Here is a 22,288-nt window from a genome sequence, read left to right as displayed (position 1 = left end):
TCTAGTCCAAGTATTTGAATTGTCTTAGTGTATCTGGCCTCATGCATCTCCAGTCTAAAAGCTAATTAGACTACTTTGGATGACAAATGCAATGAGGTACAGCTCAACTTGCTTAATGATCATATGAATAAATATGTACAGTTGATGAGTTTGAATACTAATTGCAATCTTTATTTCAATCATTTTCATAGAATCCCTACAGTGTGGAAACAGGCCCCTCAGTCCAACAACTCCACACTGAGCCTGTGAAGAGTATCCACCCAAACCTATTCCTCTACCCTATTACTCTACAGTTACCTCTGACTAGGTGAAAGTGAGGACTGTAGATGCTGGGGATTAGAGTCGAGAAAAGCAGAGCAGGTCAGGCAGCATCCGATGAGCAGAATGCACCTGACTAACTCATCCCTGAATACTATGGGCAATTTAGCATGGCCAATTCACCTAACCTGCACATCTTTGGATTGCGGGAGGAAACCCATGCAGACACGGTTTGCATGGGGAGATTGTGCAAACTCCACACAGACTGTTGCCTGAGGTGGAAATTGAACCCTTTGCCTGGCGCTGTGAAGCAGTAGTGCTAACCACTGAGCCGCTGTGCCACCCCAATTTTGTCTGGTAGGTTCACTCATTACTAAATTGAAGCTATCTCACCCTTATATTTAGAGGTTACCAGTCATAAATTAACTGAAAAGTACAGTATTTCCTATGGATATAACAGCAAGGATACAGTGCTGGCAACTTGCTGCATAGGCTATATGGCAACAGGCAACTGGAGTGGTGCTCATAGGAGCCCACCTGCTTGGGCATGAAGATGCTGCAGCCAAAGTTAAGATCATGTGAACTCTGCAATGTGAACAATGCAAAATTGATTAAGGACCTTACTCACTCTGAAAACAATAAGTTGTAACAAGTAGTAGTAAGGGCCTTGATCTCGGGCTAATTAAAGGACCACTCAAGAAGTTGCAACTGACAGGTTTTGAATTATTTGTGCTCAGGCAAAATTAATTGTAGCTTTGTGAGGGATTGTTAGAGGATTGTATAGATGCTTGCTGACCACAGAAAGACAGAAATAATTATTTAGTTTTTATTAAGAATTTGGACAGGAGTTGAAATGCAACTTGCTCTACAGCATGACCAGGACAAGGGGAGAATGTAGCAGAGAGAGAAATCTCTGCAAGGGAGGGAGAGAAGGTGAGTTCTTTCGAGAAAATCTTTGCCCTGAGAGGGTTTTTCAATTGTACACTTGAGGAGGATTCCAATTTGTATTGGTGTGCTATGTACTCCTGGGATATGTGGGGCATATTTGGGAGGGGAGGAGGAAAAAGGAAAGAGCGGAATTGATCAAATGTACCAATGCAATAGCACTGAGTGAAAGGGACAAATAGTGATAATTAGTTTCAGTTGAATACATCCTTGTCTTGCCCCTTTGTGGACCCACCATCTCTTTGCAATATCCTGTTTCAGATTTTTCATGATAAAGTGCCTGAGGCCAACATCACACTCAAAAAATGAACAACGTTAACCTTCACATGACATCAATAATTCTAGTCCATGCTGAATGCCTGTCACGTGACTGTCTGCTCTTGCACTCCCAAGTACTGCTACTGCACTGGCTGGTGCAAAGCTGCTGATTTTTCACTGGGGAATATTGCTGATAACTTTGGAAGATGCCCTTGAATAGCTTTGGGTTTTTAGGGACTGGATTTGGACAGTACCTGGTTGGCACCAGCTTGGCAGAGTGGGTTGGCGGAGTGGTATCAGCGAAGGCATTGTCAGAGGGGCAGTGGTGACAAGTGCTGTCATACTGAGAAAGAGGAGCTACAATACTACTGACCTTCCCAAGGGGTGTCACCTCAGCAATCTTTAGCATCAGCTGGAGCACTGATTACTAGACTGCTTTGTGGACCTGCATGCCCCATTGAACAGGGACTCTGTGTTGATGATGACAGCAAGTAGGAATATTATGACTCTTTCGTGAACTTCTGCTGTACAGAAGCATCAGGTGCTCTCGATCTGAATTGCTGCAGAAGTTGAAAAGGGGTCTACCAGACATTCCATCATGAGTCAATATGGCTGAGCTGCCATTGAATGTGCCTAATACTTCCACTGTGGAAAGGATGGACTCCTGATGTAAGGTGGAGCCACGTCCCTCCATGCTCATGCACACTGACTGTAAGTTATCTGGCAGGCCTATCAGTGAGGCAAGTGCCTTTTGTGCAAATTTAACAGCAGTCTCATGTAGACCACCCATACAAGGATCTCAAGTGACACCCCTACTGCAAAAAAGGGTACATCACCTCATCTTCCCTGATGTTAGCATATGCGTTGACTTGTCTCCCAGTCTTGGTTACTTCCACATCCTCCCATTGACTCAACATGCTCTGATCCTGACTCTGAACTGGCCTTTAAGCTTTGTGCTTGCCAATTGTTGAGTAGCTGATTCAGAGTGCTGGGTTAATGATAGTGTATTTTCTTTTCCCAGGTTATCTTCTACCTCCTCTTGCCCTTCCACTTGCTTCTGGAAGTGCTGAGCAGCTAGTTCCTAGTTATCTGAAAGCACCAAAACATCAAGAAAGCTTGGTACTGATTTAAGTTGGGTTGGGAGGAAAGCAGATAATCTGCAGTCATTTTTTCTGCATGACAACATAAGAGGATAAGGTTATGAGTTAGTGCAGAAGGTGAATAAAGTACAAGTGTACTGTCATTCAGATTGTGCTATGCTAAACTAAATGCTGTAACTTCATGACACAACTGCCCATTATTCTAAAGGCAATTTCTTCCAGGCCACTTGAATTACAATAGAGATTTTTTTTCCAGCACTCTGGCCTTTTTTGCCTATGCTCTCTCCTTTTACAAAAGAAAGTAGAATATCACTCCAGCTTTCAGTGCTGGAGTAATTCAGTATTGGAATGTGGAGATATTGTGGTCATGGATGGCGTCTTTCAAAACTGCGTTGGTGAGGTATATTTCCAGGTTGTTAAGGGTGAGTGCGGAGTATTGGTGTGAGAGGTGGGTAGTGTGGTTAGTCTGAGATGTCAAATGAAATCTGTCACCTTGACTGGCTTTGTGAATAAATGCACCTCTTCTGACACAGTCTATGGTGCTACACTCGGGGTAAACCCTCATATGCTCCTACTTGATATGCTCTGTTCTTGGCTACTATTTGAAGCGTGGCCTCCCTGCTAGTTTGAACAACCCTAGCAGAGTATGTTCAAGGTAGTAACAGTAGATCTGGGGGCCCTCTCCTTCTCTGCCAGTGGTACACTGCTGCAATCTCCCTTTGGTTGGCTGGGATGTCCAAACATAACTTGTCTTCTTCACACTCCTGATGGCTGCCATCTCAGAAATAGCACCCTGGGTGCTGCACACAGATCGCACCTTCCAATCATGGAATTAAAGTGGTTGGACCATTTTTCTGACTTAAAGCCAGGGGCTAAATTTTACCGAACATCAGCTAATAGTCAATTTCTGAAGTTTCCTGGAGAGTTTCTCTCCATTGGCTCCAATGAGTTCTCTCACATGATTCTCCACTGATTTCCTCATTACCAATACACCCAATCCTCTATGGTGCCCCACTTGTACTATTGTGTATTCAGTGATGGCAGTAAATGTTTTATTAACCGGCACCTATGGGACAAGGAGTGTTCTGGTTATCAAATATCTTGGATAATCAAGAGGTCCACATAATCAATGCAAAAGCATTGCTTATTTATCGCTTATTTATTTACAGCATAAATCAATTAAATAATAACACAACTTTGTCTTAAATAAACTTGCCACCAGACAGCCTTCTCACCAACACCCTCAACTGGCAACTCTGACATCGCAGTAAATTGTGATATTTAAGGAGAAATTGACTCACTTGAATCAATTGTTGAAAATCTACATGGCTGTTCGATTGAATGACAAGTATGTTTACATTGAGGGAAACACATTTTTTAAAAAAAATAGTAATTGGACAGGTCAATGCGGTAAACTTCAAGGAATTTGTGGTTTCTAACTTTTGCCAGTTTATTAAGAATGCCGGTTCATAACGTGTCAATTAAACAAAGTTTGTTGTACATGCCACTGCTGGGAGTGACGAGGAATTCTGGTACTGGTACTATTTCTTAAGCCCCAGCTGTGCACCAAGTTGACAGCTATTGTTTACGGTGGATGTAGTGGGAAGGGAACCAAAAAGAAAAGTTTCAGACGTGATAAGTACTAATTACACTTCATAAATGTGAATAAATAGGATATTTCTATTGTAACAATACATCGAAAGTACAACCTCACTTCACCCCGACCCAATGTAAGCATTGGATCTCGTCTTCAGAGGGCCTATTGTCTCCTCCACATTGTATCTGTCCACTTAGCTGTATCTGTCCACTCAGACATCATCAGCTGTGGTTGCAGACAATAGCCCTTGTCTCTCACAAACTATCCTTTTGTAAAACATTCAGCCATTGAAATGAAGCAGAGCCATGAAAATTCTGGGATGTAGCCAGGATACGGGCACCAACTTTTAAGAAGTGGTATCAGTGATTATGGAAGGCTTGCATAGACACTGGCAACAATGTGTCAAGTCGAGAGCCCTGAATTGGAGTGACAGCTGACCATGTCATAGAGGCATTGAGTCATAGAGATGTACAGCATGGAAACAGACCCTTCGGTCCAACACATCCATGCCGACCAGATATCCCAACACAATCTAGTCCCGCCTGCCAGTACCCGGCCCATATCCCTCCAAACCCTTCCTAATCATATACCCATCCAAATGCCTCTTAAATGTCACAATTGTACCAGCCTCCACCACATCCTCTGGCAGCTCATTCCATACACGTACCACCCTCTGTGTGAAAAAGTTGCCCCTGAGGTCTCTTTTATATCTTTTCCCTCTCACCCTGAACCTATAACCTCTAGTTCTGGACTCCCCGACCCCAGGGAAAAGACTTTGTCTATTTATCCTATCCATGCCCCTCATAATTTTGTAAACCTCTATAAGGTCACCCCTCAGCCTCCGACGCTCCTGGGAAAACAGCCCCAGTCTGTTCAGCCTCTCCCTGTAGCTCAGATCCACCAACCCTGGCAACACCCTTGTAAATCTTTTCTGAACCCTTTCAAGTTTCACAACATCTTTCCGATAGGAAGGAGACCAGAATTGCACGCAATATTCCAACAGTGGCCTAACCAATGTCCTGTACAGCCGCAACATGACTCCCAACTCCTGTACTCAATACTCTGACCAAGAAAGGAAAGCATACCAAACGCCTTCTTCACTATCCTATCTACCTGCGACTCCACTTTCAAGGAGCTATGAACCTGCACTCCAAGGTCTCTTTGTTCAGCAACACTCCCTAGGACCTTACCATTAAATGTATAAGTGTCAATAAAAGCCACTGCCCAATTGCAACACTGCCCAATTGCAACACTGACCTTGTCACAGGAAAATGAGATGAAGTGGATTAATTTGCCATAAATTGTCTTGGGAACTATGTTACTGTATTTGTGAATCCAGGGTTGTGAGACATCAAACAAGTGTTATGGGAAACATAAAAATTCAATGCATCCATCATCTTGATAATTGCCAATGCAATCTTCTGCTCTTCACTTAACTAATTATATACTGGGTCATCTCATACAATCCCTATTGTGTGGAAGCAGGCCATATGGCCCATCGAGTTGACAATGACCCTCCGAAGAACATCCCAACCAGATCCACCATCCTACCCAATCCCTGCATTTCCCATGGCTAATTCACTTACCCTGCACATCTTTGGATTTGGAGAAAGACCACATAGACATGGGGAGAATGTGCAAACTCCACACAGTCCCTTGAGGATGGAATCGAACCTTGGTCCCTGGCACTGTGAGGCAACAGTGCTACCTGCTCTGCCACCATACCACCCCTTTGACAACTTCTTCAGGGAATTGTGTGTTGGAGGGATGCTTACCAGGAACTATCCCACGTTAATGCCAATGGTGTCAGATTTAAAATCCAGAAGAAAAAATACAGTCGTATATGGAATGAGCTGCCAGAGGATGTGGAGGAGGCTGGTACAATTGCAACATTTAAGAGGCATTTGGATGAGTATATGAATAGGAAGGGTTTGGAGGGATATGGGCTGGGTGCTGGCAGGTGGGACTAGTTTAGGTTGGAATATCTGGTCGGCATGGACAGGTTGGACTGAAGGGTCTGTTTCCATGCTGTACATTCTATGACTCAATGAGTCTAAGTCTAGCAAATGAGGCATACTGGGGTGAATATCACCAGTACGCAACTAATTATCAATTTCAGGAAGTTTCATGGAGAGGTTTTCTCTCGGTCTAGAGTTTTCTCTCAATTTTCCACTGCTCATTTCTTTTTGTGTACCATGTCTCTGTGGTGCCACTCTTACACTATTTTACAGCCACCAGGGATGGAGGGACTTGCCACTGAGAACCTTCCAGATTCCTTGAGCCACATTTAGATCCTAGTTATGCATCAGGTCAAACAATATCAGCCATGAAAAGCCTGGCAGAGTGCATGCAGTAGAAATGAGAAAGAGAAGCTTCTGAGGGCATAGTGACTCTTCATTACAAATACAATCTCACATTTTGTAAATATATTGCCTCTTTAATCAACACCTCCCCGATTGACTGTCATTGTAATTGCAGCTGCAAGAGCCAAGCCGCACAGATAACTCACCCTTAGCGCATCCTGTCTTGAAACTCTATCTAAGGCAATGCTACTGATCTCTAGTGCCCCGTGCAGCATCACATCTTCACGTTGTTCAAGGTCATGTGCTGAAAAGCCTTTGAACAATTCAAAATTAGATTACACTCCCTACAGTATGGAAACAGTCCATTCAGCCCAGACTGACCCTCCGAAGAGAAACCCACCCAGAACCATTCCCCTACCCTATGTTTACCCCTGACTAATGCACCTAAAACTATGGGCAATTTACTGTGGCCAATTCACCTGGCCTGCACATCTTTGGATTGTGGGAGGAAACCAGAGCACCCAGAGGAAACCCACGCAGACACAGGGAGAACATGCAAACTCCACACAGTTGCCTGAGACTGGAATCAAACCCAGGTCCCTGGCGCTGTGAAACAGCAGTGTTAACCACTGAGCCACTGTGCTGCCCACGTTCACGTTTATGTTCACTTTTATTGAACAATAGCAAAGGTGGAGACTTAAAAAGCAAACAATAAAGGCTGCATCACTTCTGAGAAGAAACGGGTACCGCTTTTGAGCAACACCAAACGTATAGTTAATGCATAATCACTTCTCCTGGCTCTGCTCTGGGTTTAAATTATGTCCTGAATGGATTGCTGCATCCAATGTAGCATCACTCTCTCATATTGAAGGTACAATAATGTCTTGATCATCCCCTTCGGAGAACTTCTGCCACTGTGCCAGGTTTTCAGAGTCCATCACATTGCCTCTTTGTCTGTTGTAGTTGTGCAGAGCACAACGTGTTAGGATTACTAGGAGAAAGTGAGGACTGCGGATGCTGGAGATCAGAGTCAAGATTGCAGTGCTGGAAAAGCACAGCAGGTCAGGCAGCATCCGAGGAGCAGGAGAATCGATATTTGGGCATAAGCCCTTCATCAGGAATGAGGTTTGTGGGCCAGGGGGCTGAGAGACTGACTGGTGTGTACACCCAGGTTCTCCCAGATTGATCCAAGCATCTGATTCTCATCTGTAGGATACTTCCTGTCTGCCCCACCCTGGCCCTCCTTGAAGAATGGGTGGTGTTGTATAATGGCAGGATGAAGGGCTTTTGCCCGAAATGTCGATTTTCCTGTTCCTCGGATGCTGCCTGACTTGCTGTGGTTTTCCAGCACCATTCTAGACTCTGGTTGTATTATGCTCGCCTGCAGTTGTCTGCTTGCGGAAGGGAGTCATCAGATGTGGTTGGAGAGGATGGACCTTGCCCCCTAGTTATGAGGCATTCAGCTGTTTGAAATGAAGCAAGAATATGAAGTTTCTCAAGGTTGTAAACATCATGGCAGCTGCCAGGTACCAGGCACAGGCATGTAAGTACATGGTCCAAGGATCATGGATGAGTTAAACAATTCCATTCCGTAAATGTACAAGTTGAAGTTGACCGCATTATGATATAATGATGTCAATGTATCATATGTACAGTCTGGCACTGTAACTGCATCTAGGAGAAGCCAGTTATGTTGACAAAGCCTACTGCCCAGACTGCAGCACTGACTTGTTGCAGGGAAATGAGATGAGATTATGTGATCTGGCACAAATAAATTCAATAACAGCCTTGATACATTTGTGGATCGAAAGATCCTACATAGGGCCCCAATGGATCCTTTTGAAGCAGTCAGTGATGTAAAAGAAATTAGCTTAGCTGCCGCTTTGGCAACCATTGGGATGGGATGCTCACCCAACTCTTCAGGTCACAGGTCCCACTCCAGCAGATGACCTTATTCTGTGACAGTGACCTGGGACATTCTCAGTCTGTAGTGACACTGTGCCTTGTTCATTGGGAGAAAGTGGCATTGAGGAAGAGAGACTCTGGGCCTCCTGCACATCCAGAAGGGGTGATGTTATGGACCAGACCAAACCCTCTCAAAATATATTAAGAAAGTAGTCAATTCCCTACCTTATTCTTATTTTAAAGATAAGTTTAAGGCGTTATGTTCTGGATGCAATTCGATTGGTCAAACTACCGGGCTTGAAACAAAACACACTTTATTTGCACACTATAATTAAAATGCAGGCAAAAAATTGGCTTAATTGTAACTCTGAAATGCTTAATAAAATAATTTAAACGACTAATAACTGTTCTATAGAGTCATAGAGTCGTAGAGATGTACAGCATGGAAACAGACCCTTCGGTCCAACTCATTCATGCCGACCAGATATCCCAACCCAATCTAGTTCCAATATAGTAACATCGCATAAACAGAGTGTTGGCAAGGGCAAATGCAGTAAAATAGATTGTCTCATGCAATTCCAGCAATAGGAAGGGAACCCCAGCTTTTACCTGCAACAGTGAGGAATAAGAGTTTTTACATCCAGCAACTGTTACTGAAGGCTAAAACTAAAAGTCCTGGTTCAGTAGGAGCTTGGTCCCACTTATTCAGGCTGCTTCTATTATTCCAACTTAAAAAAAACTCAAAGCCATGCAAGCTGTTTACTTTATTGGCTTTAAGCATACCACTTGTCACATCTGTCTCAACCTTTCTTCGTTATATTTGGAAAAAAAAAGGACAAAATACACCTCTTAAAGCCATAGTATCGTCACAACATTCTGTTGTGATTTCTTCAAGTGGAGTTTGTTCAGCAGCCTCTGAAGATTGCTGCTGGTACTGGGCTGACTGGTACATCTTGTCCCCTCTTCCATTTGTGTGCATCTTTGCAGCACCTCAGTACAATGACGATAACCCCTGCTGTGGCTGGATCCATCAGTCACTGTTCCAATGAACCTCTGTGCGGGGATCATCAGAAACACAACAGGTCCTTAGTAGTATGAGCAGTCAGTATTCACAACACCCACACATTATAGATTACCGTAGTCCTCCACACAGTGGGACATGAAGGACTCTGACAAGGAGGGTCATGGAATGCCTCTACATAGACCTTTAACACAGGGATTTTATTCTGATGAATGCAGCACAAACCGTGGCACCCAAATACAGGAGATTGTAGATGCTGTATAATTTTTCACCTTGTCCCCCTCGCTCTGACATTCTGGCAAAGGCTGATTTGCATACAAGAACATGTTTACAAATACGTATGGTTCAAGGTGAGAGGAAGTCAGATCGATGTCTCTGGCTGCACAAGGACATTAGATTAGCTTTGTGAATTGCAATCCCAGGTGACATTTTTAAGGTCTTCTGGGATTAGCTCAGCCTCTCGGAGATGACTATGATCTACCTGCGGTGAGTACTGATGTTGGAAAGATTGCTTTTGACTAGGATTAGTATCTCACATAGTTGGACACTACCTGCATTTCACATGCAGGGAATTAATGATATCTTTAGACTGTCCTGTGAATGTGCCTGCTTCATGCAGATACCACTTTAAAGAGCCTCATGTCACTGATGAGTAAAGTTCATTTGCTCAAAGAGGGGGAAAAAATTTTTTTCCACCTCTTTCCCTCACCCCACCCTCTAAGTGTACTCACAGCCATTGCCCATTTACAATTTGCAGGAGGGTGGAAGGTAACCCAGGGCATGCTTGTCACAGTGACTCACAGGCTCAGCCTGGTTAGCACGTGGCCCCACTGAACCTCCAGGTCCCTTTCTCCTTGAAATCTGTGCTGACCCCATCAGTACTAAGCTTCTACATGCTCCCATCCAACTCTCTCACTTACATCTTCAAGTCCTGCCATTACCCCTGAGTCCTGGACCTACAGCTTAGTCACCATACTGCACTGACCCCCCTGTTAAAGCTGGGCTGTTTGTAAGTGATGGAAAGTTTCCTCTCCTCCTCCCCATCTTCTCCCTCCCACACACACACACACACACACCATATACCAATGTCACAATGTCATCCTATGCTCTATTGTCTTGCATACTTGTATAATGGGTGGTCCCTTCACAATTATTATCCACTCTCCATCCCAACGTGCTGTCTCCAATTTGCAGAAATAACTTCTTAACCCCGCACCCATCACCTCCAAACACCAACTTCCCTACCACAGCAGTGGTGTCTGATAACCTACCTTGAGTTTCACCTGAACAGATTCTCGGTACTGCCAATGGCCCACCGCCACCACACCTCACCCCCCATCCCTTCCCCCCTCTCTGCCTCCTCACCACCCAATCTCCACTCCCCACTCACAACTGAATAGACATTCCCATCTGACGAAGGAGTAGACTCCTGATTTATCTCTGCAGTTTCCTGACTAAATTACTGCTAAATCTGGAATGGTTACACTGGGCCTGCAGGACTGATTGTGACCCACTGCCTGATATGGAACCTTGCCACAAATGGCTGAATGAGGGTGTTCCAGTCCCTGGAATAATATCAGACACTACCCTTGACTTACTATGCAAGCCCCCTTTGACTGAAGGCTGTGTCTCTTAACCTGAATGAGAACTACCTGAATGAGATACAGCTATTCATTTAAACATATTATAATATGTTCACAGCATTGAGCTGCTGGCGCATTGTGGAAATGGAACATTGATATAGTGTAATATATTGCAACATGTTCACCACATTCATGGATCACTTCTAGCAACCATGACTAGCTTCTTGGCTTTGTGTTTGTGCTCAAAGGCAAGTCAAGCCAGAATTAATTGAGCCTTAAGTTCTGAATGAAGCACAAAAAGGCAGAGATTGTATGCGGATCAAATAGGGACAAAGTAAGTGAATGCTAAAAGAGTATGTGACGAGCCCCAGGGTGCAGCCTGTTCTAATCCATGAGATAGGTGCCTGTCCCCGTGCACAAGGAGACCTGTAGCATCCTTATAATGAAAGGAGCCAGTATGCTCCAAAGTCCAGAATTCAAGTGTATTGTAAATGGTCCAGATGTACCACGATGTGCTGAGGCAGTTACATGCCATCTGCCAACCAGATGATCATTGCCAATACACCATAACCTGGCATTTGGTGACTATCCAAAATGGAGTTTCAGAGGCACAAGCAACAAGTTGGACTCACCAGGTACCCACTCTGTTCACTGGGAATTGTCACAGTCTTGTTTCGGTTTTAATGTGTGCAAACCACATATCAATAAGGCAAGATAGGCACTAATTGCATTCAAATCATACTCTTGTTGTTGAATCACAATTGCCCACATCATTCAGGGCTGGGTAGTATACACCCACACTTTCTAAGTGGTATGGGGCATATTGTGATCAGTCCCTGTGCCTAAAATCCAAATGACTTGATCTTGAGTGCATTTCTGATGAACTGTGCTTATTGGATATTTAATTTTGTTATAGCTTTTGAGGGCATCTAACTCCATGATGCTACTGGAACTTGACATCACGGGGAACTGTATCATTGGATACAGTTTTGATACTGACTTGCATTATTATCACCTCCAGAGTCATGAACCAAAAGGTGGAAAATGGGATTAGAGGATTCAGATGAAAGCAAAATACTGTGGATGCTGGAAATCTGAAACAAACACAGAATGCTGGAGAAACTCAGCAGATCTAGCAGCATCTGTGGAGAGAGAAACAAAACTTAATGTTTTGCATCAAGTATGACTCTTCTACAGAACTTCAGATCTTTGGCGCAAATACGATGGGTGAATTAAATTGGAGCAATCACTAAAACCTAAAGGATTAAACAGTATACTTAGTAGGAAGTTCAGATGTAGCACATTTTTGACATTAAAGCACCTTTGTACCCAATCCCCTGGAAGAAGTTATCAGCATTCTCTGCAAAACAATAATGATGGAAAGTTCAATATTTGTTCACAATCTGATAACTGTTTGATTTCTGGCAGGGCTTTTGACACAGTGACTTTTAGAAGTTAACATAGAAGCACGATTATAATTATTATGTAATTCTTATGCCTGCATTTAAGAAGAAAAAAGTTGGGCAAGTAAATAAAAACATATCTGTATGTCCTATCAATTCTGTTGGAAAATTTTCCTTTTTAAAAATGTGAGTTTTTTTATATTTAAAAAAGATTTACATCAACCTTTTGCACAAGGTTAGATACATTCCACATTCAATTCTGACAGTGAGATAGCATGAACATTTGTGACCTTGAAAACCAATCAACAAACTAGCGAAAGAGATGAGAATAATGTTAGAATCATTTTTTATCTCTGTGGAAACAAATCCATCAGCCTACCCTCAAAGATGCAGATCTGACATACTCAGATGGTAAGAGTCATCCAAGTTAAAAACTGATGATTGATGTCATGAGATACAAATGAAAGATAATCCAAGATGTTTCCTGAACTGCTGGGAGCTTTTCTATCTTTATTTGAAATTTACAGCATCCGCAGTATTTTACTTTTGGACAGACACAATTTTCCTAATACTTTTCATAACACTACTTAATGCGCATGTAGTTATCTACAAATCCTGGATTTTTCCACTCCTAACTTGTGACTGTCATGTGATTTGATTGACTTCAAAACTGACTGGCATTATTGAAATGTATGCGTGGATGAATTGTCGTATTGTGACTTAAATAAAAAAGGATTGTACAACTAATATTGGAAAATAAAATTAACTAGTTACTGCTAAGCTTTGCTATAATGGTGAAGTTTGTGAAGTAGCTTACATTGCTTGCAAAGAAAGGTTTACACTTACGAAATACTCTTCAACATCCTCAGCAAGCCCCAAAGTGCTCCACAGCCAAAACATTACTTTTGAAGTGTAAATACTTGTCTTGAGAAGATGTGGGAAACAATTTCACACAGTAAAATCCCACAAACATTAAAATGAAGAGTCAACAATCAGTTAAACAGCTTTTTGGTAATGGTTGGGCATGAGTTTAGGAATCTGTATGTCCATACAAACAGCCAAGATATGCCTCAGTTTACCAAACCTTCCCAAAAAAAAGTATGTTTTCTTTAACATCATAAAGATCATAAGAAATAGGAACATGAGTAGGTTCCCCCCCCCACCCCATCAACCCTTCTCTGCCATTTACTAACATCTTGGCTGCTTTGATTATAGCCTTACCTCTGCTTTCCAGTCCGTCTCCCATAATTTTGACTCCCTTGGACATCAAAAAACAACCTTAGCCATGAAATATACTCAATGCAATACCCTACGTTGCTCTTTGTGAAGAGAATTCCAATCACTAATGACTCTCTGGAAGAGAAAATTACTCAACTCCATATTATTGACCTCTTATATTGAAATTTTACCCCCTAGTTCTAGAAATCCTCAAGAGCGGAAATAGTCTTTTATCATTTACATTGTCCAGATCTTGTTCAATTTCTTAAATGTTTCAAGCAACATTATCATTCATTATTCTAAACTCTAGTACTCACCCTGCTCAACCTTGCCTCAGTTGATAACCCCTTTATCACAGGTATCAACTCAGTGGGAAAAATAAATCTAAAATCTCGAATGCAAATATATCCCTCAAGTAAGGAGATCAAAACTGTACACAGTTCTATTGGTGTGAACTCACTAGTGCTTGTACATTTGTAACAAGACTACTTGACTTTTCCACTCCATTCCCTGTTCAGTAGAGGCTGACATTACATTTGCTGCTTAATCACTTCCTGAACCTGCATGCTAAGTGTTTGTGCTTTACATAGAGTATCCAGATCCTTTTGTACCCCATTATTCTGCAATCTCTCTTCACTTGGAAAAAGAATTCTCCTTTTCTAGTCTTTCTACCAAATTGGACTTCATATTTTCCCACATTGTAATGACAACTTACATACCTCTATTTACAAACTCTTTGTTGCCTATTCATAACTTGCATGCCTACCTATCTTTGAATCGTTGGCAAATTTGGTTACAATATAGTTGGTCCTTTCATCCAAGTCATGGACACAGAATGTTGTCGACATTATCAATGGCTGTAATTCGTAAGTGCTTGCATATTTTAAGAAGATGAACATCGTCTAAATTGGCACACCAGCCTACATGTCATAAAAGGAAAGGGCAAAAGTGTCAAAAAGGCTCAATGTGCTTACATTGCTAATTTAGAAAAGATATGAAGAAAAGTTTAGAAAGATACAATGTACTGAGCACCATTTCACAAAAGTGAATAGGTTTGTTTGGTCAGGTGATGGATTTTAACATAAAGGAATGTGAAGGCCGCTACTTGTCATTATTGAAGTCGGCGTCTTGAGGAAACAAAATGTGAAACCTTTTGAGCTTCTACAGTTTGTACAGTTGTAAGTTATATTAAAAAATGAACTATCATCTGGCAGCGCGGTGGTTCAGTAGTTAGCACTACTGCCTCACAGCACCAAGGTCCCAAGTTCAATTCCAGCCTTGGGTGACTGTGTGGAGTTTGCACATTCTCCCTGTGTCTGCGTGGGTTTCCTCCAGGTGCTCCGGTTTCCTCCCACACTCCAAAGATGTGCAGGTCAGATGAATTGGCCAAGCTAAGTTGCCCATAGTGCTAGGTGCATTAGTCAGAGGGAAATGGGTCTGGGTGGGAAACTCTTCGGAGGGTCGGTGTGGACTGGTTGGGCCGAAGGGCCTGTTTCCACACTGTAGGGAATCTAATCTAATCTGCATGTATAAATATGCAACATTTCATTGGCACCAATGATGGATTGCAATACCAAGTTTCTTTCTTTGCTTTATGCATTACATGACATGTTTTTAATACATTAATTTTTGACCAACTAAGCATCTGTGAAGCAACTTGGGAGCTGCTTCTATTTTAATGATGCTAATGAAATGCATAATCCTCTTGTCATTTTGAGGATGTGTGGTCATTGACCATTTACTACCCTCTCTAACATCATGAACTGGGTGTGATATTTTCTCTTGCTCATTACTAAGATTAAACTTCACAGTATTATTGACAAGGACATATACAGGTTGTCTTCAATCCGTGACAATACATCATAGGATGAAGTTCTTGGGATGTCCCTAGCTCACATTATTTTTCAATGAAAATCTGTCAAACTTAGTTTGGCTGAGTTCCCAGCTATGCTGCCCATGGAAATGTTCAGACCTGTTCTTGATGATTTTCAACACTAAAATAGCAACCGTGGCCCTAGGATCCCTAATTAGAGTCATAGAGATGGACAGCATGGAAAGAGACCCTTCGGTCCAACCCGTACATGTCGATCAGATCTCCTAACCTAATCTAGTCCCATTTGACAGCACTTTCTCGTATCCCTCAATCTATGCATGCACCACCCTTTGTGTGAAAACATTGCGTCTTAGGTCTCTTTAAAATCCTCACCCTCAACCTATGCCCTCTAGTTCGGGAAACCCCAACCCAGGGAAAAGACCTTGTCTATTTACTCTATCCATGCCCCTCCAGATTTTACAAATCTCTATTAGGTCACTGCTCAGCCTCCGATGGTCCAGGGTAAACAGCCCCAGCCTATTTAGCTTCTCCGTATAGCACAAATCCTCCAACCCTGGCAACATCCTTGTAAATCCTTTCTGAACCCTTTCAAGTTTCACAACATCCTTCCTATAGCAAGGAGACCTGAATTGCACATAAAATTCCAGAAGTGGCCTAACCAATGTCCTGTACAGCCGCAACATGACCTCCCAAATCGTATACTCAATGCTCTGACCAATAAAGGAAAGCATAGTAAACACTTTCTTCACTATCCTATCTTCCTAAGACTCCATTTTGCGTACTGAAATGTGCTCACAGCCTGAGGCAGCTTTATTTTCATTGACTATCTAGTTAGAGATACTTTCCTATAAGGGATGATAATTCATATTGATAGACGACTACTGAACTGTTCAGAATGAATGATGTGCAGAAACCTAACTACTTTAAAAAAAGCTTGTATTCCTTTGCTGCTTGCAGGTTAACTAGTTTTAGAGGGCATTGTAATGGTTTGTTTAAAAATATATTTTAATAGAATATTTCTCTCTACAATTTAAAAAAATGCTTACTCTATAAATATTTCGCCTGATATATAACTTTTATGTTCCTCAGTTTAGAATATTTCCTGATTGTGTGTTTGTGCTAAACAACTGCTGTCAGAACAATCTAAAGCAGAAGGAAGGGAAAGCATACCTTTCACCTTTGTGATTGCCTCCCCAAAATAATAAGACATAACTGATCAATTTAATTGTTTATTGTTTATATTGTTTGCATTGGTTAAAAAGCATACTTTAAAATTTTAGATAATTATTATTTACAGAGTGATGAAGCATCACGTATGTGACCAGTATCGACAACCCCTTCCAAACACCCCAGCCCTCCCTCCCCCACCCCGTGATGGCAGTTATAGTACTAGGGGATCTTGACACACTTGGTCAGGCCACTCAACCATTCTGGAGCTCGGGTTCCATATGAAAAATAACTAATTTTTATACCATTGCTTTCTATACTTCCTTGTCATCAGAAAGGGAATTTCAATTACATTACAGTTCTAGCAGATTGAGCTGTATAACATATGAATAGCTCACAGCCTCATCATATAAAACATAATGTACACAAAACCAAGTTTCCTTTATAGCAGTCCGTGTGGTGGCCCCACACTTACAGTAAACTCTATGTATGGCTTTACAAGGGTACATTTTAAAATACGATTTGCATCTTATTTATTTAAAAGCGTTTTAAGTGAACGGGTTAGTGTGCTTACAATAGCCGTCATGGTAATTGAATGTCGCGCTAAAACCTTAACGTTAGGATCAATGGGGGTTGCTCCAGATACTGCTTTAGCAGCTCTCAGCAGACAAATATAGTTCATTACAACCTCATCTACCTTAGCAACAATTTCCTGTTGCTGTGTTTCAGAATTCATTACTTTAACTAATCGCATGCAGGCTTCTGTTAAGCAACACAGTACTTGGAAGCTGGACGTCATAGCTAAGAGCATTTCCTCTGGGCTTTTTTCTGCAGCAGCCATTTTCCTGCAGGCGCTTCCCAACTCCCTCGATTCAACTGATAACAGTTGTTTGTACTGGCTAAATCGGAGTTGACGGAGATCTGATTTTACATGTTCTTTATTACCGATGCTTGCCTGCAAAAGAGACAGCAGTTCGCTGGCATCTCTCTGTGCTGCAAGAAATCCGCCTGGCAGTGTATACACCTTGTCCTTTAGAGCATTAATTCTGGCAATCCTGCCAGCAAATGCCATGTCATTAGTGTCTGTATGTTCCTCCTCGTTGCCGTTGTAGCCCCCAGTCACTCTGCAAGGTTCCACAGTCAGTCCGAGAGCCTTTCTGGCACCTGCAGAGTTGGAGGACGTACAGAATGCTTGAGATGGACTGGAGAAGAGATGATTTTGGTCCAAGCAAGACAGCTGTCCTTTACTACCATAACCATCATCATCATCATCCTCTTCAGCATCATTGTCTTTATTAAGGAAACAATAGGTAAAAGGACCACGACACTTCCAGTTGCTCATCTCCACCTTTGGAAAAGGCAATGGCTTGATGTGTCGGAAATCCTTTTGCACTGAAAGTATCTCCATTGATCTCCGACTATCCTTCCCGTCTGCAGTAATGGAGCAGCATGATGAATTTATTCTCACTGATCCTTGAGAGTGGCTCTTTGATAATCTCTCGCCCAGAGGAAGTTCGACTCTTTTCTGTACAGGATGAGGATCAGATATTTCGGGGAGATCGGAATACTGGAATCCTATGAAAGTCTTTGATTTTTCTATTAGGGTTTCTACATTTCCCATTCCTGGTGTAACACTGCTGCTGCAACGCCTCAACACCTTCTTTCTGGGAGGAATTTTAAGGCTTCCTCTGCCAACTTCACAGGCCTTCCTATTAAGTGGTGTTGCATGCGCTTGTTCTACTTTGGAAAGATCAGGTGACTCTCGGCAGGTACTTGGCACCTTTGTATCATTGCAAATGTTTGATGGCAGAATAATGTTGTCGGCTTTGAATTGATTACTGAATGCTGAAGTTGCACCTCCTCTTCCTCGTTGCTCAGGCTGTGTGCAAGCTACACTAGGGGTGGCAGAAAAACACAGAGAATCATTAAGCACCTCCTTGACAACATGCTGCAATTTACAATCTGGGTTGCACTGCTTGTCCTCAGCAGAGAGCTGCTTCTCATCAAAACCTCCAGGCACAGCTTTATCATTCTCACTGGCAGCTCCTTTACTCAGACTGAGACATTGCTCAGAATGCAGATCTTGTCCTACATCTCTGTCAAAACAGTCAACTTGCTTGCTTTTGTCATTAGTTTCCTCAAGCTGTCTAGTTTTTTGAGTCCTCTGTTTAGCTAAGTCATTCTCCCTCCTCAACTTGGCTGGCAAGGAAGTAAAAATTATATTTCTAAAATTACATAGAGAATTCTTAGCTAACTTACTTTTACTGGAAGGAAATGAGTCTTTGGATGTTGAAACCAATGAAGGGAATGTTAATGTGTTAGACCTATAATACTTAGAAAATTTCTTATATTCTTTGACACTGTCATGTTCATTCGGGAAAGTGATTTTTGTGCTTTTAAGATTAAGAAATGTGCTGTGTTTAATTTCTTGAGATAAACGATTACCATCATCAGGTTTGGGCTTACTTGTTCTTTCCACTACATCTGTGTTAGAATTTTGAGAGCTAACTTCCTGAGGTGAATCTGACAAAAGAGGACTACTTTCCTGATCTCGAAAATAATCATTTCCCTCACTCTCTATTTTACTTTCAAATGTTAAATGTTGCAGCTCAACATCTCTGTAAATATTATCGCTGTTTACTGAGGTACCTGTGGTTTCTTTAATCTTGGGTACTCGGTGGCACCCATCACGTATGGTACCAAATATTGGTTCAGCATTTGAAGGCGCATGCGTGTTATGGGCTGTTCTCCTATGACACATGGCTTCAGCTTGGGGATGTAGATCTTTATATGATGTTCCGTGGCTTTGAAGCAAAAGTGTTCGTTGATCTTCTGAAATGTAGCCAAGGCCTTTTAAAGAAGATTCCGATAATATGTGCTTAATATCACTTGTACAGAGGGGGGAGTCGACTGGGGTGGCACACGTACTACTGCCTGTACTGCAGGCTGCATCTACTGAAGAACACTGGGAACTCTGCAAAGAGTAATGACCCTCACTTTGCAAAGAGGACATTCTTTTTGTCATATGGTATTCACAAAGTCTGGTCACACTCTGTTCAGCTTCCGGAAGCTCTGACGAGTGATCATCAGGGAACAGCTCTGCATCTTCTGAATCGGTCAGGTGTTTGGTTGAAGACATATAAGTGGTATCAGAAAGAAAGCTTTCATCACGTCCAAGCCCGGAAGTGCTGGCCAAGGAGCAACGATCATCCACTTCAGTATCTGGTTCTTTCCCTTCATGTTCAGCTCTAGAAACTACGCAGGATTTGTGAAAACCTTTACCATTAATTAACCCTGGGAAATGCTGATCAGTCATCTTTTCTCCTGAAACTTGAAACCAACTTTGTGTCTCTCTACGGAAAGTAGTGCTTTCTAAGTCAAAAGTGGTTGTGCCGTGACTGTTCTTTGTAATCAATGTGCTGTATTTGCCGTTCGATGACAAATCATCGCCCAGTTCTGTCTTTCTGTTTGCATGTTGCCTTTTCACTGATACATTACCATCATGTGCTATCTTGACATTACTATCACCTGCCTTGTTTTTTTGCTTACTTGCACAAGAATACATCAGAGATCCCATCTGCAGTTTGCTGAAGTAGTCGGTGACAGATTTTGTCTCCATTGTCTCTGGCTCCATCTCAACTTCCTCAGAAGGAAGTATCTGTTTCGAAGGCACAGCTTTCGACTTTGCATTGCTACCCCGTTGGACAGTCAAGGAATGTGTAGCTTTTGGAATCATTTTAGAAGTGGGCCCTATGTTCTCATTCTGAGAGATTGGGAATTCAGTTTGCTCTTCTTGAAGTTGTTGATAGCCTTCACTGGTGGCCACAAGCATATGCATGGAACCCTCAGAATGCTTCTGTGCTGAGGCTACCTCAGAGCTTTCAGTCATTTCAGAGGAGTTTGTTTCATTGCCAGAATCCGATGACGACTCAGGACTATAAGCTCTTAATATCACTACACCTGTATGCCATAAGAGAATAAACACCCAATTAATTACGTCATCATAGGCACTTTTTTAATCATAATAAAATAGGTTTATTAAATAAAGTGTTTAGCATTCTTAAATTTCAGTGCATAATAAGCATCCAGCGCATGAAATATGAACTAAGATTGTTCCATTAGCATGCCAGATCAGAAAAATGGGATGACACACTGATGGTAAAATTTGTTCTGGAATGTTTCCAAGTTGTTAACAAATTTACAGATGGAACATTATGACAGTCAATGAATAAATGTTACTATGGTGAAAGAACCTGAACTGTCATCTGTTTGCTGAACGGACTGCTCCTCAGAAGCTGCCAGCGCCTCCAGTGCTTGCAAAGTGGATACCACTGCATCATCTAATGCTTGCTCACCACTCTGGTCTTCAGCCTGTGTAGGAATGGCATCTATGAGCGACACTGGGATGTCATCACTTGGAGAGCATTTGTTTTGGGCGGTCTCCTGTGAACTCTGCGCTTGTTGATGCTGGCCATCTTCTTCATCAGAGCTGTTGTCTCTGAAACCTGGCGGAGGGGCAGCTATTGCTATATTCAGCGTGTGAAGGAGAAAATCATCTTCATCATCGTCATCACCTCCAGGTGGAGGAAGTGATGTTAAGTCAATTATGTCATCGCTAGATCCAGAAATATTGAGAATGTCGGTTTTGTCGGCCTCTCCAAGTGGGATATCTTCCTCACAGCTGGCCTCATCTTCATCCTCAGCATCATCTGTCGTCTCTGAATAACATATGTCATGTAGTAACGGCTCTTCGATGTTTTCTGCACTTGCAAACATTCTGCTATCGTTAATGTTTGCATAAACTGCGTTTGTATCAATGTTGTCCACATCAATCCCTGGGAATGAGTACTCTGAACATTTAGTGTCACTTACATTGGCCAAATACATAGATGCCTGTTGGTCTAAATTGCTTGGACTATCATCCAGCAATCTTTCATATCCAAGGTGTCTTGGATTAAAGGCAGCTACATTGTGATCCTCGAAGACAAAGGATACCTTTGCTCCCCTTGGAGATTCTTGTACTGTCTTTGTATGTTCTTTCCCAGAGGACAACCTGTTGAAAGCTTTGTTTTCAGCTTCCATAGTATTTATATATTCGGCCCCTAGATGACTATGGTCATGAACATCTGTAATCTCTGTTATTAACCCCCCTCTTGAATCTTCATGATAAATTGAATCATTTGCAAAATCTATATTTTGCTGCTTTAATTCTCTAATAGATGATGGCTGGGCATCTTCTTTTTTAGCCCTGATGTGGCATGAACTTTTCGGTAAATAATTCCATTCTAAGGTGTGCATATTATGTTTGGTCTTGTATTCTGGGCCTATGGAAAAGAAAGACAGATTGTTCATAAATAACTATCAGCATCATTACTTAACACACACAATATAAACACTTCTTTGTCATATTCCAATATATTATAATTCTCAGTCAATACTTTTAAAATTTAGACAAAAGCATGATATTAAAATGGCTGCTACAAATCATGTGCCCTTGTCATTTTAAGTTTTACCTGCACATCCACCAATATCATTTATTGTATCCGTTGCTCCTGATGTGGTCTCCTATACACTGGGGAGATTGACGCCTCCTAGCAGAGCGCTTTAGGGAACATCTCCGGGACACCCGCACCAATCAACCACACCGCCCTGTGACCCAACATTTCAACTCCCCCTCCCACTCTGCCAAGGACATG

General features: G+C 42.1%; 1 protein-coding gene across 3 annotated transcripts in view; it reads right to left on the bottom strand.

Moving 5' to 3' along the window:
* Positions 1–16,767: 16,767 nt before the first annotated feature.
* The window catches only part of frmpd4 (FERM and PDZ domain containing 4), a 646,818-nt gene continuing 641,297 nt past the window's right edge, over positions 16,768–22,288 (bottom strand). For 2 of the 3 annotated variants that reach the window (XM_087992956.1, XM_087992957.1), the window contains exons 15-16: positions 20,846–21,916; positions 16,768–20,552 (exon numbers count right to left, since the gene is read on the bottom strand). In XM_087992956.1, the coding sequence (XP_087849082.1) occupies positions 17,122–20,552; positions 20,846–21,916 (4,502 nt within the window). In that variant the 3' untranslated portion in view covers positions 16,768–17,121. The remainder of the gene's footprint in view (positions 20,553–20,845; positions 21,917–22,288) is intronic. The other variant, XM_087992958.1, reaches the window with a different exon arrangement.

Source organism: Chiloscyllium plagiosum, unplaced genomic scaffold, assembly GCF_037043375.1.
Source record: "Chiloscyllium plagiosum isolate Xiang-an unplaced genomic scaffold, Cpla_swu_hap1 HiC_scaffold_12, whole genome shotgun sequence".
NCBI classification, from domain to species: domain Eukaryota; kingdom Metazoa; phylum Chordata; class Chondrichthyes; order Orectolobiformes; family Hemiscylliidae; genus Chiloscyllium; species Chiloscyllium plagiosum.
This window is presented reverse-complemented; position numbering and strand designations above follow the sequence as displayed.